Source organism: Corythoichthys intestinalis, chromosome 12 (genome assembly GCF_030265065.1).
Source record: "Corythoichthys intestinalis isolate RoL2023-P3 chromosome 12, ASM3026506v1, whole genome shotgun sequence".
Classification (NCBI taxonomy): domain Eukaryota; kingdom Metazoa; phylum Chordata; class Actinopteri; order Syngnathiformes; family Syngnathidae; genus Corythoichthys; species Corythoichthys intestinalis.
Genome location: NC_080406.1, coordinates 2441714 through 2459823, shown reverse-complemented (window position 1 = coordinate 2459823; position 18110 = coordinate 2441714). Strand labels below are relative to the sequence as shown.

Sequence of the window (18110 nt, the reverse complement as noted above, 5' to 3'; positions counted from 1 at the left end):
GAAGTACATTTTTTGTTCAATTTTCACACTACTTTCTGTAGGTGACAAAACGTTTGTCTTGTCAAAATTGGACCTTTATGTCTTCATTAAATGATAAATCTTTTTTTCAGTGAAACAAATATATTTTTGTAGATTCAACATCATTTGGGAGGGTCTTAGCTTTCTGAAACCAATTGAATAATTAAAAGTCAGATTGTAAGCAATTGTTTCTACAAAATGGATAAGCGACAAGACTTTTGTCAGGGACTGTACAGCTGTACAGTTTTAAAGTTATAAAGTTTTTAATAAACGTTTAGTAAAGTATAAAACAGGTGTTCATAAATGCAATCCAAATCAAATTTTAAAGCATACTTTCTTGTGACAATTTACAGTTTGAATGGGAGTTTGTTTTGAAAGCAGACTCTATAAGCTGGGTTTATATTTCTTGATAAAAAGAAATGAGACCACTCTACTATCTAACAATAACTCGAGTGCTAATAGCATATTCGCTAACTAGCTTAGTGCTCCGTGCTAAGTGGTAACGTCTCATCAACAAAGAATACAAACAATACAATTGGCTTCATTTACTCACCTCTAACTCTCGCGTAAACATTATTGATTCAGCGACTAAACCTGAGTGTAGCTGTGAACTCGCATTACGCTGAAACAAGGCTCAAACGGGACTGCTTATTGCTGCCAGTAAAAATCAAATTCGTTGGTGACCATTTTACGAATCCATTAGTCGCTGCAGCCTCAGAGGTATCCATGAAAACAGTGCATCCAATCATAATTTTAATCTGAATATTTTGTTCGTGGAAACGTAGCCGTTGTCTTGACACTCTTCTTTCCATTGCAGGGCTGGTTGGTGGACTTAATAAATAAGTTTGGCACGTTAAACGGGTTTCAAATGTTGCACGATCGCTTCATGAGTGGCGAAGCACTGAACGTCCAGATCATCGCCGCACTTATCAAGTAAAGCTTTTCAGGATGATCCGGCAAGTGTCTCCGTAGGCTTTTTCTGAATGTTCGCCCTGCTTTTTCCTCCTCCGCAGGCCTTTTGGCCAGTGTTACGAGTTCCTCACCTTGCACACAGTGAAGAAGTACTTCCTCCCCGTCATTGAGATGGTCCCCCAGTTTTTGGAGAACCTGACTGACGAGGAGCTTAAGAAAGAGGCCAAGAATGAAGCCAAAAATGACGCACTGTCCATGATAATCAAGTCTCTGAAGAATCTTGCATCCCGTGTTCCGGGGCAAGAGGAGACTGTGAAGAATTTAGAGATTTTTAGGTTAAAAATGATTCTTAGGTAAGAAGCGCAAAATCACGTGAATGCGCAGTTTCTTTGGATTAAAACTGGAATTGATCTTTTGCCAGGTTATTGCAAATTTCATCTTTTAACGGCAAAATGAATGCACTAAATGAAGTCAACAAGGTGATCTCCAGTGTCTCCTACTACACTCACCGGCACAACCCTGAGGAGGACGAATGGCTGACTGCAGAGCGCATGGCGGTAAGCTCGCTACGTGACATTAACTAGAGGTGGGAATCTTTGGGCACCTAACGATTCAATTACGATTCAGACATTCCGATTCTATTATAAATCGATTATTGATGCCCCCATTTTTTATTTTTTTTATTTTTATTTTTTATGTTTTGTATATTTGTTCCAAAATTGTTCAAAAATCCTCTCAGGCTAAATAAACCAAACTACTATTTTAGTATGAAGTTACCGGTTAAAAACAGTAAATAAAATACTCAAGTCCCCATTCTGTATCAGCAGCTTTAAACTACATTCATTTAATTTAATGATGTAAGTAACTTGAGTATTGAGTAAGTAACTGGTGTTACCCTTCATGTTTTTTCCCCTCCATTTTTTCAAAAAACAAAACAAAAACATAGTAACCTTTGCTATGTTTGGAGGTCATTTAATGTTGTGAATCATCCGTTAAAGTTGTTAAAATTGTGCCCGTTATTCCATAATTTCCCTCGTGTCTACTTTCGACATGTGAAAGTTTTAAAACTGTTTCATCATTTAAAGATAGATTCAAGTCAAGATTTTGCCGATTTAGGGGTATTTTAGATAAAAAGTAATTAGGTTCGTTACAACAGAGCCTTCTAGAGAAGTCTACTGCTTTAAGATGGCGCCTGTTTACTAGCGTGGGAAAGTCTGTCATTTCACATCTAGTCTAGATATATGTGATATCTACCATAGCCGTATGTTGCCGTATGTTTGTAGCAACTAGCAACTGGGCGCTGTTTGTTGCGCCTGACGGCTGCAGTCAAATTATTATTTTTTTTTTTACATAGCGGCATGAGCTGCACATAATATTTACTCTCGGTCCGTTCCTCTTTGCGTCCCGAAGGCCGTGCTGACTGCTTTTATTTCCGCTTTGCATGGTATAATTCAATAATCGGAATTTGGATGTTTGTGAATCGTTCTCGAATCTTCCATGGCCGAATCGAGAATAATCTAAGAATCTGAAATTTTGCACGCCTCTAACATTAACGCTTCATTTTTGCTTACGCACAGTGTTGTTTTTGGCGGCCCTTTGACTTTTCATCTTAGTCTTTTGGACAAAAATACTTTTTAGTCAAATTTTAGTCGTTTTTAAAATGTGTTCCCCTTCGTCTAGTTTTGGTCGACACATTTTCAAAGCTGTTTTCGTCCGTAACTAAGATTCATCCAAAAATAAAGGTTTCCAACAATTTGGAATAGGAGCGGGTACCTCACAATACGATACTATTTGCGATACAAAGCTCACGATAACGAGGATCTGATGATATGGCGATACAACGATTATCGATATATTGGTCGGGAAATCATTCTAGGATATTCTACAAAAACGAATCAATAAAAAAAACAAGCTTCTGCTTTGAATTGGAAACGAGTTTATCACGAGTAGATGTTCAATCTGTTTGAAGTGGGAGAGATGGGAAGAATTTTATTATTTATTTTAAAAGTTCAGAATTTTTGACATTAGGCTTTATCTTAAGAGTTAGCGGGGGGTTATTTCGTCGTTGGAGTTGATTTGAACAAATTCTGTGCAGTTTGTCAGTTATTTGTTAGTTTCGGGGCTCCGGAGTGGCTAAGGTAGCGCGGGTTAATGGTGGTTGAAATCAACTCCATTGACTAATTAAACCCCCACTAGCTCAAAGACTAAGCCTTATGTGAAAAATTCAATTACATGCGATGACATTTTTTGTTGTCATTTTTATGTTGAGGCAGCAAAAGGAGAAAAATTGGTAAAAAGTAACTGATAAGTTACTTTTAAAGTAACTTAGTTACTTTGATAATAAAGTAATCGGTAAAGTAACTAGATTACTTTTTGAAGTGTAATCAGTAATTAAATTACCTTTTTTAAGTAATCTGTGACTAGACTGCATTTAGGGATATTCTCGGGTCACTTCCTGTTCAGTAACCCGAAATGAACAGGAGTGAACCTGTAAATGCCCTAAATGCACCATTTTGAAACCCAAAAAGGCTCATATGCCTCTCCCTGGTGCAGCAACAAAAGCCTGCAGCACATTGGGCTGGCGTGATGCGAAAAATCAATGCCAGGATTAAAAAAGAAAAGGAAATCTTGCCATGTGTTTCAAAACAAGCAAGCCTGGAGAGGAAATTGGTGTTGGGGGATGCGCAGCATGTTAAATGAGTGACACAACCAAATCAAACACTGATACGATGCAGGCCAACTTAGACACAGCAATAAGAAGATGTGACACATTGTAAACATCTGACGGAAACTGGCACATTTCCCCGTTTAAACGTGTCGTAACCTAAAAATGTTTGTAGAGATGTTCGGAAGTACAGTTACCACTGTAGTTGGAAACCTTTTTTTTCCCCATTCACAGACAAAAACATTTTTAGTAAATTTCAACTAAAGCTAGACGAAATTAGTTTTCATCAACAAAAACTAGATGAAGACAAACACATTTTTGAGATGACTAAAATATGACTATTATCGTCCATAAGACTTAGACAAAAATTAAAAGAGCTGCCAAAAGCAACATTGGTAGCTCGTTATCGTCAATTGTTCGTCGGCAAAATATTTTTCTGATGGTCATCGTTGAGGAACCGTAGTTATTTATGTGCTTTAGGAGTGGATCCAGCAAAACCACATTCTGTCCATCGTCCTGAGGGACAGTTTGCACCAGCCTCAGTATGTGGAGAAACTGGAGAAGATCCTTCGCTTCGTTATCAAAGAGAAAGCTCTTACCATGCAAGATCTCGACAACATCTGGGCAGCACAGGTGGGAATTTCTGGATGATGTTAAATTAATGCCGGAGAACCGTAATGTCGGATGTTTTGTGTCTATTTTCTGTGTAATTTTTTTGTTTGTTTTCGTTTTCCTGTCCTTGTGCAGGCTGGCAAACATGAGGCTATTGTTAAAAATGTCCATGACCTCCTGGCTAAGCTAGCATGGGATTTCTCACCTGAGCAGCTCGATCATCTTTTTGACTGTTTTAAGGTGAGTTGAGATTTTATCCATTTGATTCATTTTAGAATACTGTGGTTCCTATTTTGCAATAATTTAACCCAATCTGGGACAGTGGTCTCAAACGTGCGGCCCAGGGGACAATTGTGGCTCTTGGACAATATTTTGCAGTTGACATCCAATTGTAGTATTAGTGTTGCCCGCATGTATTTTGGGCAAATAAAATAATTTTTTATACGTCTATAAAACGTCTACGTTCTATACGTCTTTGGCTGCCATTGATGGCAATAGACATCCAATTCATTTTAACTGGGAAGAACTGGAAGACCTTGAGCGAGTTGAAATAAATTGGACGTGTATTGCCGTCAATAGGTGTTTTCGACATCAATTTCCCTCTTTTACTAACTGCTACAACAACACATACTCTGAGACTGGGGCTGGCAGTGATGAAGTTAAGCTAATGATACATTTTGAATAGGTTTCCATTGTCCCTGAAAGTTAGAATAAGTGTTATTCTAGTGCAAACATAGTGACTACCACCAGCAGTCATCGCGATTTCCCGTGCAGGCAAGCTGGACGAACGCCAGCAAGAAGCAACGCGAGAAATTGCTGGAGCTTATCCGCCGCCTAGCCGAGGATGATAAGGACGGCGTGATGGCCCACAAGGTCCTCAATTTGCTGTGGAACCTGGCCCACAGTGACGACGTGCCTGTAGATATAATGGACCAAGCTCTTAGCGCGCACATCAAAATATTAGATTACAGCTGCTCACAGGTATGTGGTTTTTAGGGGAGAGGGGTATGTAAAATTGTTGCACAAAAATAGAAGTAATAACAGCATTGTAGAAGTATACTAGTAGATTAGTATTAGGGCTGCAGCGATCTAATATTTTAGTAATCGACAGAAAACTGTATCGATTAATCGAGTAATCGGATAAAACATTTTTTTAGGTAAAGAGCAATTATTAATATACATGAGAAAACAAGACATTTCTTCTAATATTGAACCATTTTCAGTCAATCAATGTCTTTATTTTCGATGTACATTGTTGAAAACAGCCAACAATTGCATCTCAGATGTGACTATAATAGACTAATTCACTGCTTTTACTTAAAAAAACTTCTAGATCTTATTAAAAAAATACTGCGTATATATATATATTTCTTACCTAAAAATGTCATTACGCTTAATAACACACATCACTTAAAAGTTAGGTGTTTTTCCCCATGTGTTTCAATAGAATTTCCATTCGTGTCAAGCTATTTTTAAGTTGTAGTTAAGTTTTAAGTTAGTCTAAACTGTAAGTCCTGATAGGATTTTGAGTTTTTGCAGTGTTCAAAATAAATGTACGTATGATACCTGCTGTATTGGAGCATATTAGGGACCAGTGCTACTTGGTGTTTTATCCAGCAGTTAGCATTAGTTTTTATTTTACACCCCAATCACTCTCCAGCACTATGTATTCACAGATTAAATAAAGCCTGTATGTAAGGCACGTTAGCCACGCATCAACAATGGTTATAATTATTAGAAAACTAGCCCTCCGCAAGGCTAACATTACGTGAGCTAGTGACTGTAACGTTAATGTTATTTATTAGCGCTATGTAGTATACTGCTTTAAAATGGCGGCTGTTTACTAACGCCGCCCTGTTTGTCATTTCACATCTAGTTCTACTTACATATGATATCTATGAGACTCGTCAGAATTTGACTACTTGCTACCACCATAGCAAGCATCATGCGGGCGTAGTTTTCAGCAATGTCGGCGTAGCTTGTAGCGGCTGTCGCCTGCAGTAAGGTTTTTAAAAAAAAATTTTTTTTTTTATTGGTTCTTCCTCTACGCACGTGACGTCAGCATGTTGTCCCGCATTAAAAGTACTCCGGGAAAAACGTGATGCTTAGAGCTGGCAAAATTAAACAATTCCTCGAGGTGAATAAAATTACTCGGATCAGTTTTTTAACTCGAGTTGCTCGAGTATTCGTTTCAGCTCTAATTAGTATTAAATTTAAGTAGTGGCACTATATTAAAAAAAAAAAAGACAAGGAGAAATGAAAACAAAAAACTAAGACTGTAAGTCTCAGCTGAATATAAGGCATACCAACCAAACAATGCACTTTTTTGGGGGGGCGGCTTTTTTTTCCCTTCAAACATATGTTAAAGTAATATTGGGAAAATGGAAAAAAATAAAAAGCTAAAAAGCCAAAGTATGGCAAAAGCTGTGACTTATAGTACAGAAAATGCGGTATATAGTATCTTTCATATGACATTTGACACAACTGACTGTGTTGGTTCCACTTGAATTCACAGGATAGAGACACGCAAAAGATCCAGTGGATCGATCGCTTCATAGAGGAGCTGCGAACCAATGACAAATGGGTGATTCCTGCCTTGAAGCAAATCCGAGAAATCTGTAGCCTTTTTGGAGAAGCTCCGCAGAACTTGAGGTGAGCTCACGGCCAGCCCAAGCAAACTTTGCTTTCCAGACGGGTGATTCGCATAAAAGCTATGCGTTACGGTAATGGTGGACATTTACTAAGGCTAGTGTAAAATTGCAGAATGCTGTGGTGACTCAGTCATTCTTTTTTTTCATCTAAGGTGGGGAAGTAAATACCTCTTGGTACCTCAAGATACGATATGATTTTCGATACAAAGATCACGATAACCATTATCTCGCTATATGGCGATACAAGGATTATTGATACATTGGTCATGAAACCATTATAGGACAGTCTATAAAACAACTTATAAACAGAAAAACAAGCCTTTTTCATCCTCCTGCTGTAAGTCTGTCACTAGTAAATGTCCAATTCATTTGAACTCTAAGGGTGGCAGCGAATGAACTGATTGGACGTCAATGGCAACCAAAGAGTTTAATTTGGTGGCATTTCAGGCCAGTTGCTGTCCATTTTCAGTCACTTTCTGTTGATTTTGGGGCATTTCAGGATCACTACCTGTTGATTTTGGGGCATTTATGGGTCAGTACTTGTTGATTTTAGGTTACAGAACAGGAAGTGACCTGCAAATCTCCCCAAATTAATGAGCACTGACTTAAACTGAACAGGAAGTGACCTGTAATTGCCCTAAAATGAGCAAAAAATGACCTGTAAACGCCCCCAAAATTGGAAAAACTGGCTGCGAATGGCTGGGTCAAGTGACTCAGCACTTGGAGGCAAGAAATTTATATCTCTGTGCCTGTTCAACTTGTCGCGCTTATATGACTTCCTAAAACTGCTTGTTTTAACTCATTGTATTTTTCTTAAATATTGAAATCACTCCAAGAAGATGCCATTTAAACATCATTTCAGCCTTTTGAGTGTTAACAATATCAAAAAAAGGGACAAACAATCTTAGCTGGTAGCCATGTTTTGCTTTGCTTCTTTGTTTACATTACGAATTACATTAATTATTACAATTACATTAAGAACAATCAGAATTATACTGAGTATTTAATACATGTATATAATACTATGAAATATTATATACAGTATAACATTCCTGAGTGTTTCTTCAAACTATGCAGAATTGCACTTTCATTTAAAAATAATTTAAAATGCCTGATCTTGGCTTCAAACAGCATTAAAAAATTATTTCAGTAATCGAGTATTCGACTTAAAATTCGATTTGATTAATCGAGTAATCGGATAAAACTTTTTTTTTTTTTGTAAAGAGAAATTATAAATGTACATGAGAAAAGAAGACACTTGGCCTAATATTGAACCATTTTCAGACAATCAATGTCTTTATTTTCGATGTACATTGTTGAAAACGGCCAACGATTGGATCTCAGATGTGACTAGAAAAAAAAACAAAAAAAAAAATTATTTTTTTTTTGAAGATCTTATTTCTTACCTAAAAATGTCATTACGCTTGATAACACACATCACTTAAGTTAGGTGATTTTTCCACGCGTTTCCATTGAATTTCCATCTGTGGCAAGCCATCTTTAAGGTGGTCTAAATTGTCAGTCCTGATAGGATTTTGAGTTTTTGCAGTGTTCAAAAATAAATGTATGATACCTGCTGTATTGGAACACATTGGGCACCAGTGCTTCTTGGTGTTTCATCCAGCAATGACTGCTGATCTAAAATTGACAGTTGGTTTTATTATGTCTTTATTTTACACCCTCATCACTCTACAGCAGGGGTCGCGTTAACCGGAAATTTTCCGTCGTTGACCGGTTTTTTAAAACGGTGACGGAAAAAACTGAAGTCCGTCAGTCATTTTGACAGGTTGCAATTCACACCCCAGACCACAGGGTGGCGAGTTAGCATATTAATTAGCTATTGTCTCTCTTAATGCATGACGTCGTTGGCTATTCTGTCAGAATATTGTAGCGTAACCGGGGTCTGGCGGCGGCACCGTGATTGACACATCAACGCGAGGTTCTTATTGGTGCACCCGGTGTGCCAGCGCGTCATCCAATTGATGGACAAGATTGCCGCCTGTGTATAGACCCCAATCACATGACGTCACAACTCCGCCCCCCTGACCGGAGCCGCCATATTGTGTGTCAGCCCGTCATGTTTATACATTACCGCTACGTACATGCCCCCTATTACGGAGTGTTTTTCTGCTCGTCAATATTAATAATCAAAATGGTGAAGGCGTGTGTGGCGGTTGGTTGCTGTAACAGAGAAGATAGACGGAAGACTTGAAGTTCTACGGTATTCTGAGAGACGCGAAGATGAGAGCGAGATGGACTGCTGTAATTCAACAAGAAATCTGGGCACCAAACGATCACCACAGACTATGTAGTAGTCTTTTTATATCTGGTAAGATGCATTTAATATATATTTAGAAGATTTTGGGCTGACAACCACAATTAAGATCATTGTGTGACGTTGGTGATTGGGGTCTATATCGTTGCCTCCTTTTCTTTGGGGGCGGAGTTGTTGGCGGTAAGCAGAGTAAAAAGGGAGAAAAATACCACGACTTCCGTGTCTAATTTTTCGCCGCCAAGCAAGCGTTACAATATTAATTAAAAATGAATGAAAACTAAATACTATTTAATATGTCATCATTATCATTTTAAAAATTTAAGTGACGGGTAAAAATAGACTATGACCGGATTTTTATGACCCTGTCAGTCAAAATGACAGACAACGAAAATGTCTAGCGCAACCTCTGCTCTACAGTGCTGTGTTTTTACAGATTAAATAAAGCCTGTTTATAAGACACGTTAGCCACGCGTCGACAGTAGTCATAATTAATAGAAACCTAGCCCTCCGCAGGGCTAACGTTACGTTAGCAAGGTACAGTAATGTTAATCTTACTTATTACTTATTTACTTATTACTACACTGAGAAGTCTACTGCTTTAAGATGGCGGCTGTTTGCTAACGCTGGCAAATCTGTCATTTCGCATCTAGTTCCGTATGCATGTGATGTCTATGAGACTCATCGGGCGCTACCACCGTAGCATCACGCGGGCGTAGTTTGTAGCAACGTTGGCATAGTTTGTAGCGGCAGTCGGCTGCAGTCAGGTATTATTGCGTATCCCTCTACGTGCGTGGTGTTAGCGCATTGTCCCGCATTAAAAGTAGTCCGGGCAAAACGTGATGCTTAGAGCTGGCAAAATTGAACGATTCCTCGAGGCGAATAAAATTTCTGATCATTTTTTTAATCTTGAGTTCCTCGAGTATTCGTTTCGGCTTTAAAATAAATAAATGAGGATCTCTTCTGTACAACAAGAGAACAATTGGCTAATAGCAAATGTCCACTAGCTTAAATGCTATGAAATGCTCACTTTTTTTTTTTTTTTTTTTTTTTAACACAATGCTCTTAACAAAAGGTTCAAACACATATTCCCACAAAAAACAGCTAAATATACCTATATTTTAAATTAGGAAAGCATAACAAAAAAAAAGCTGAAACAAAAACTTGCCTTATGTTGGTCTTAACCGGGAGCAGCTGGATTCAGCTATGTTGAATGAGTTATGTCATATTCACTGTTGCCATTACAGGGCAGTGTATCGACCCAAATCAATACAACTAAATGAAAACACTTCAAAAACAAACCGTTACAGCGCCACTCCCAACTAAACGAATCCTCGAAGCAGCAAAATTTGATTCGAAGACTTTTTCTAATCATATTACTTCAGTTAATCCATTCATTTTTTTAGCACTATTCAGAATAACTTTTAAAGACCATGAACACAGTGCAACAGTAATGAAAGCTTATTGCGTGGACACGAAATTTTCCTTCAATATATTTTAATGCAAAGTAAGAAACCCTAGTAGCTTATCATAATTTGCTAAATTTTGTTTTTTAATCAACTTGATATATTTGATTGAATATTTATGATGTTGTATTGAGGTGAAAACATAAAAGATTTTCATGGATGCATTACAGTCATTAATTTTCCACTCTAAAACCCGTCAGATTTTCAGTCTTTCCCCTTGGGCCTCGAGTCTATTCTGTATGTTTGACATTTCTTGGTGTTGACTTTTCAGTCAAACCCAGAGGAATCCACACGTGTTTTATCGCCACGACCTTATCAACCAGCTGCAAAACAACCATGCCCTGGTCACGCTGGTGGCAGAGAACCTGTCGGCCTACATGGAGACGATGCGACAGTTTTCCAAAGGTATACATCGGAGAGGCGAATATTGAAAGTCAACTTATCTGACAAACTGATGAATTTGTTTTTTTTTTTTTTTTTTGTTGGACCACAGAAGAACAGGCAGAGTTTGACCCTCAGATAGTTCGACCGGGAAGCCGCTACAGCCACGTCCAGGAAGTGCAGGAACGACTCAACTTCCTGAGGTAACAAATAGTCAAAGGCTGACGATATTTCCAGTTGGTATTAACCATTTTTATTGGTCTTGACAGGTTCCTTCTTAAAGATGGCCAGCTGTGGCTCTGCGCCCCCCAAGCCAAGCAGATCTGGAAGTGTCTGGCCGAGACTGCGGTATTCCTCTGTGACCGAGAAGCCTGCTTCAAATGGTAAGATTCGCTTAGTTTCCGTATTTTTTATCCTCCGTGTACAATGCATTCCAAATGCCACATCGCAGGTACTCCAAACTGATGGGCGACGAACCCGACCTGGATCCGGACATCAATAAGGACTTCTTTGAGAACAACGTTCTTCAGCTGGACCCGTCCCTGTTGACGGAGAACGGCATGAAGTGCTTCGAGAGGTTCTTCAAGGCCGTCAACTGCAGGGAGGGGAAACTGGTGGCCAAACGTAGGGCTTACATGATGGACGACCTGGAACTCATAGGCCTGGACTATCTTTGGAGGGTGAGAAGTGCTTGTTTTGTTTTTCCCCCGCAGTACAGGTAGTCCCCCAGGTCACGACGTACCCCACTTATGCGATTTCAACTTTACGACGTCTGCCGTTTTGTCTCCGGCTGTTCAATTTTGTTGTGTGATGCATGCTTTTATTTTGGCGCAGGAAGCGTAGAGGGGAAAGATTACAACTTGGTTCGATGTCTAACTAAACCTTGGCTAGGACAGTATAATGACATATAATACATGTTTTTGGATAGTTATTTTGAGGTTTAGAGGGTACTTACGGGAAATTCTTGGGTTAATTCCAACTTATGCAGAATTTCGGGTTACGTCGCCAGCGTAGGAACGGCCCTCGTTCGAAACTAGGGACTACCCGTATTGTTTTTGGGAGCCCTTTTCATTTTAGTCTTAGTCTTTTGGACGAAATTCTTAGTAATTTATTTTATTTTATTAATTAATAATAAAAATATAGAATAAATGTAAGCAATCTGGTTTGCACCTGAAACTTGTCTGGTAAACATTAGCCTTATGTAGCATTTAAGATAGCTGACTTTTGCTCTGCAATTTAGCCAATTGTTATAAACATTTGCATGATATAACATTTAAGCTGGTGGACTTTTGCTATGCACGTTAGCCAATTGTTGTAAACATAAGCATAATGTAGCATTTAATCTTGCGGACCTTTGCTATGCAAGTTAGCCAATTGTCATACAGTAAACATTAGCGTAATATAGCCTTTAGGCTTGCAGACTTTTGCTATGTAAGTTAGCCAATTGTTGTAAACATTAGGATATTTTAGCATTTAAGCTAGCGGACCTTTGCTATGCAAGTTAGCCAATTGTCATAAACATTAGCGTAATATAGCCTTTAAGCTAGCGGACTTTAGCTATGCACATTAGCCAATTGTTGTAAACATTACAGAATATAGCATTTAAGATAGCGGACTTTTGCTTTGCATGCTAGCCAATTGTTGTAAACATTAGCATAGTATAGCATTTAAGCTAACACTTTTGCTCTGAAAGTTAGCCAGTTGTTGTAAACATTAGCATAGTATAGCATTTAAGCTAACAGACTTTTGCTCTGCAAGTTAGCCAGTTGTTGTAAACATCAGCATCGTATAGCATTTAAGCTAGCAGACCTTTGCTATGCAAATTATCCAGTTGTTGTAAACATTTAGTTAGCCAATTATAAATCTTAGGATATTATAGCATTTAAGCTAGCGGACCTTTGCTATGCAAGTTAGCCAATTGTCGTAAACATTAGCATAAAATAGCATTTAAGCTACCGGCCCTTTGCTGTGCAAGTTGGCTGATTGTTGCAATGTTTGCAATTGGCAAACTAGCCAATATAGCTAAAATCCTACATAATGCTAATGTTTTCTTGATTGCTTCTGTTGTTTCTTTGCATCAGATTGCTCAATTTTTTTATTTCTGTTAATGGCCCTTAAGCGGCTCTGTACATTTTTGTGCATCCTGCTATGTGACATGCCAAAACAAAAGCTTACAAGTATTTCTTCTGCACACACAATACAAATGATCGCATCTGCATTACTTTTTTTATTCATTTCGTCTCAGGTGGTCATTCAAGGGAGTGATGACATCGCCAGCAGAGCCATAGACTTGCTGAAAGAGATCTACACCAATCTCGGACCAAAATTACAAGTCAATCAGGTACGTGAGACCGCTATTCCAACCTGTAGAAATGTCAGAAAGGTTTTTTGACACGGGTCTCGCTCGCAGGTGGAGATTCACGAGGATTTTATCCAGTCGTGTTTTGACCGTCTGAAGGCGTCCTACGACACCCTGTGCGTGTTGGACAGAGACAAAGACGGTATCAACTGCGCTCGCCAGGAAGCCATCCGCATGGTGCGAGTTCTCACTGTACTCAAGGAGTACATCAATGAGTGTGACAGCGACTACCACGAAGAGAGGACCATCCTGCCCATGTCGAGGTGGAAAAGCTCTTAATTAATTTTTGCGTGTCTGCACAACTTTGAGACTCAGTTTCCGATTCTTTTGTATTTCAGGGCGTTCCGGGGAAAGCACATCACGTTGATCGTGCGCTTCCCGAACCAGGGTCGCCAGGTGGATGACCTGGATATCTGGTCGCACACCAACGACACCATTGGCTCAGTACGTCGCGGCATCCTCAACCGCATCAAAGCCAACGCCGCGCACACCAAAATCGAGCTCTTCATCGGAGGAGAGGTGGTCGACCCTGCCGATGACCGGAAGCTGATTGGACAGCTCAACTTGAAGGATAAAACTGTAATTGATTTTTTTTTAATATGGCGTCTCTGGTCTTTTATTTCATTTAAATGTCGAATGTCAGGGCAGTGTTTGCCAAGTCTCCCCATTTTCATAAGGAAAAAAGTTAACGAATATTTTAGTAATCGAGTATTCTACTGAAAACTCCTTTTTTCAGTAAAAATCGATTATAACAAGAAACTTCAATTTCTGGAGGAATTTTGATGGGGTTTTGCTCTGGTAGATACAGATCTGAGACCCGCCCAGTTCATTTGAGGACACGTCCTGTTGATATCAGGTCCCATTCCTGTTTATTTGGGGATATTTTAGGGACACGTCCTGTTGCATGGCTGTCAATGGCATGGACTTACTTGGGTGCCAGTTCTGAATGTCAATGGTCAAAAATCGCAAGGGCCTATGTGTTCTTACCATTGAAAATGAATGAGAAATTTGGACGTGCATTGCTGTCAATGGCTTCCAACTAGAAATGAATGGGACAGTTTTGGGCAAATTCTGTATAGAACTTTTATGCCCCTTATCGTTCCGGAATTTTTTATGTGTAGCTTGTGCGCGATTTGGTCAAAAATTGTAGGACTAGATACTTTTTTTTCTTTCTACAAAAAAACCCTGTGTTTACATGCAAATGGAAAATTTTGGGGGTCATTCAGAAAATTCCCTGCATCGAGCGAAAATTCCATTATGATATTTGAACGGTGCCAGAACTGTTTGTGCTGTGGCTGCCGTGCTGAAAAAATGCCATTCAAAATAAAATTTAAAAAAAAAAAAAAAAAAAAAAATCTAAATATGCATGAGAAAACAAGACATTTCGCCTAATATTGAACCATTTTTAGACAATCAATGTGTTAATTTTAGATGATCATTGTTGAAAACAGCCAACAATTGCATCTCGGCTGTGACTTAAAAAATTAAACATTCACTGCTTTCACTCCAAAAACTTTTAGATCTTATAAAAAATATATATACTTCTTACCTAAAAATGCCATTACGCTTGATAACACAATTCACTTAAAAGTTGGGTGTTTTTCCCCACATGTTTCAATCGAATTTCCATTTGTGTCAACTATTTGTAAGTTCTAGTTAAGTTTTAAGCTTGTCTAAATTGGAAGTGCTGATAGGATTTTGAGTTTTTGCAGTGCTCAAAATGTATGATACTTGCTGTATTGGAGCTCATGAGGCACCAGTGCTACTTGGTGTTTTATCCATCAATGACTACTGAGCTAAAATTGACAGTTAGCTTTATTATGTTTTTATTTGACACCCTCATCACTCTACAGCAGGGGTCCCCAACCTATTCCACTAAGGCACACTGTGGGTGCAGGATTTCATTCTTACCAAACAAGATGACAACACTTTTTCCCCAATCTGGTGTTTTACAAGTGCAATCAGTTGATTGCAGTCAGGTGTGGCTTGTTTTAGCAGAAGCCTCATTGGTTCAACTGTCTCTGCTGGATCGGCTGGAACAAAAACCAGGACCCACAGTGTGCCTTGAGGACTGGGTTGAAAACCCCTGCTCTACAGCACCGTGTTTTGACAGATTAAATAAAGCCTGTATGAAAGATGCGTTAGCCACGCATTGACAGTAGTCATAATTAATAGAAACCTAACCCTTCGCAGAGCTAACGTTACGTTAGCAAGGTACTCTAATGTTAATCTTATTTGTTAGCGCTACGTTAACTTCATTTTACCTTGTCCTGAGTATCTTGGCGGAAACGGGGTGCCTTCGGTGGAGCTGCAGCATTGAAGACGTGTTGTCATGCTATGCAAGCGTGAATACATACAGTGAATACATGAAACAGTGTTCGCCTTGGTGTCCAGCTTAAAATGTTGCCACGTGACGTCGGCGCGTTGTGCCTTATTAAAAGTAGTCCGAGCGAAACGTCATGCTTGGAGCTGGCTGAAATAAAAGGTTCCTCAAGGCGGAGAAAATTTTTTAATCGAGTTGCTCGAATTATTCAAGTAATCGTTTCAATTCTACTGAGAACCACTAGGGTTCAGCATAATTGTTAGCAGTAATGAAAACCGATCTGCAATGATCCGATTACACGCCTTTATTTTGTCATCTATTTGTTTAGTTGATCACGGCCAAGCTGACCCAGGTGAGCGCCAACATGCCCTCAAGCCCGGACAGCTCGTCAGACTCCTCCACCGGGTCGCCCGGTAACCACGGCAACCACTATGGCGATGGGCCCAACCCCGAAGTGGAAAGTTGTCTACCTGGTGTGGTGAGTCTCCAAAGCAAATTCTGGAAAAATTGCGTGGGAGTGCTTTGCTCTTACTTGCTCTTACTTACCTGTAGATTTTCAGTAACTTTTGGGGCATTGATAACTCTAACCCTAACCCATTGACGGGGTTAGATGTCTAATCCTTTTTGAATAGGTGGGTGAATGAATTAAGCAAGTGAGTTCCCTATAAAGACTGAAGTTTTTCATGGTTTTTCGATTTCTCCCCCCGGTTTTTTTTTTTGTTTGTTTTGTTGGGTGTCATTTTTTGGAGATTTACATTTTTTTGCCCCAGTTTTTTTTTTTCCACTCAGCGTAGCCGCGGGTCCTTACTTCCTGACCTATGTATCGATAATTGTTGTATCGCCATATCGTGAGATAGTTATGATGAGCCTTTTATCGCTATCGTGATGTATCCAGGGGTTCCCACCCCTAGTACAAAGTCTGCAAGAATAATTTTTCGTAAGAGACAGACAATGAGGGTCAATGCCATCCAGTCGCACATTAGAGGAGAAAAACACCAGTTAAAGTGGGAAAAAAAAAAAAAAAAATCTTCATCAGAAATTGTTGCAACAAATTTTGGTCTTAAATTATATTTTTAAGGTCTTAAAAATATATTAAGAAACATTAAATTTGACTTTTAAGACAGTGCAAGAACTCTGGTCACCGTTTTCACAGGATTTCCCCCACGCCCCTCCGTGTCATCTTATTTTTTTTCACCGCGTTTTCCAGGTTTTTCAACGTTTAGCCCCAGTTGCACCGATTTTAGGGCATATTTGATTCACTCCTTTCAATTTTGGGGGATTTTTCGGGGGCACCACCTTTTTGATATCAGGTCACGGGGCCATTGGAAATAAATGGGGATATTTTGGTGGATCCGTGCATTTTTGGCAAAAACTGTACAACTTGATTTCCTGATTTTTCTGATGTGTAAACTAGGACGAGATAAATTCTAAAATTTGAATATGTTCAACTTTATGCCACTCGAAATGAACTGGACTATATTTCTCAGAAAACATGCTTTTTTTATTTATTTTTTTGCCGCAACCGTAAACGTGGTGGTCAATGTGAATTTTTGGGATGGTGAGAATCTGTCAAAGCGTGCGGCACACTGAAAAACTGGATGGGAGTGGGGGCCTGATATTACAATGATTCTAATGTCTTGGCATTTAAAGTATATTTCTAAAGATAACTTTTCTCATTTTGCAGATCATGTCGCTGCACTTGCGCTACATCTCTTTCCTGTGGCAGGTGGCTGACCTGGGCTGCCAACTCAATATGCCCCTCCTCAGGGATGGAGCCAGAGTTCTTATGAAACTCATGCCTCCAGGTATTTGTTGTTCATAATTAAACTGCCTTTTCAGTAAAAGCCTAACTATTTATTTATTTATTTTTTCCTTTTTTTTCTTTTTCCACTACAGATAACACTACTGTGGAGAACCTGCGCGCTGTGTGCTTGGACCACGCCAAGCTCGGGGAGAACAGCCTCAGTCCTACACTGGACTCCCGCTTCTTTGGCCCGTCACCCTCACAAGTGCTCTACCTGATTGAGGTAGGGCCCCATATTCTATTCACTGCACGCTACCCCAATAAAAGATAGCTTTTGCTGTATTTCCTCATACCAGACACACTCATTCACTTTCTTCTGACCACCACTCAAACTTGGACTTTCGTACGGGTCAGAATTTTGTCCAGAGTTTGCATCATTCGTCTTTAAAAACATTTACCATTACTGTCACCGGTATAGGTTCGCTAGCTAGCTGCTAGCTCCAAAGCCTCTCTAGGCTATGTCTAAGGTTTGGTCTGAACATTGGTAGGGACGATATAACGGCATAACTTGCATGTACACTTTTTGCTGGGCATGGGACATGAATAAAACCGGACCTAACCGATTGGGTGAACGGGGGTAAGGGCTACATTTCTCACGAATATGATCCTAATGGATTGAAAGGCTAAACGATCAATGCGAAATAAAT

General features: G+C 39.3%; 1 protein-coding gene across 3 annotated transcripts in view; it reads left to right on the top strand.

Annotated features, from left to right (window-relative positions):
• usp9 (ubiquitin specific peptidase 9) overlaps window positions 1-18110 on the top strand; it is a 78786-nt gene that overhangs the window by 23538 nt on the left and 37138 nt on the right. For all 3 annotated transcript variants that reach the window (XM_057851714.1, XM_057851715.1, XM_057851713.1), the window contains exons 7-23: window positions 836-951; window positions 1032-1283; window positions 1352-1487; window positions 4076-4228; window positions 4343-4447; window positions 4982-5188; window positions 6723-6859; window positions 10868-11001; window positions 11090-11180; window positions 11247-11360; window positions 11429-11657; window positions 13223-13318; window positions 13388-13599; window positions 13675-13915; window positions 15988-16137; window positions 17344-17464; window positions 17556-17686. In XM_057851714.1, coding sequence (XP_057707697.1) covers window positions 836-951; window positions 1032-1283; window positions 1352-1487; window positions 4076-4228; window positions 4343-4447; window positions 4982-5188; window positions 6723-6859; window positions 10868-11001; window positions 11090-11180; window positions 11247-11360; window positions 11429-11657; window positions 13223-13318; window positions 13388-13599; window positions 13675-13915; window positions 15988-16137; window positions 17344-17464; window positions 17556-17686 — 2625 coding nt within the window. The remainder of the gene's footprint in view (window positions 1-835; window positions 952-1031; window positions 1284-1351; window positions 1488-4075; window positions 4229-4342; window positions 4448-4981; window positions 5189-6722; window positions 6860-10867; window positions 11002-11089; window positions 11181-11246; window positions 11361-11428; window positions 11658-13222; window positions 13319-13387; window positions 13600-13674; window positions 13916-15987; window positions 16138-17343; window positions 17465-17555; window positions 17687-18110) is intronic.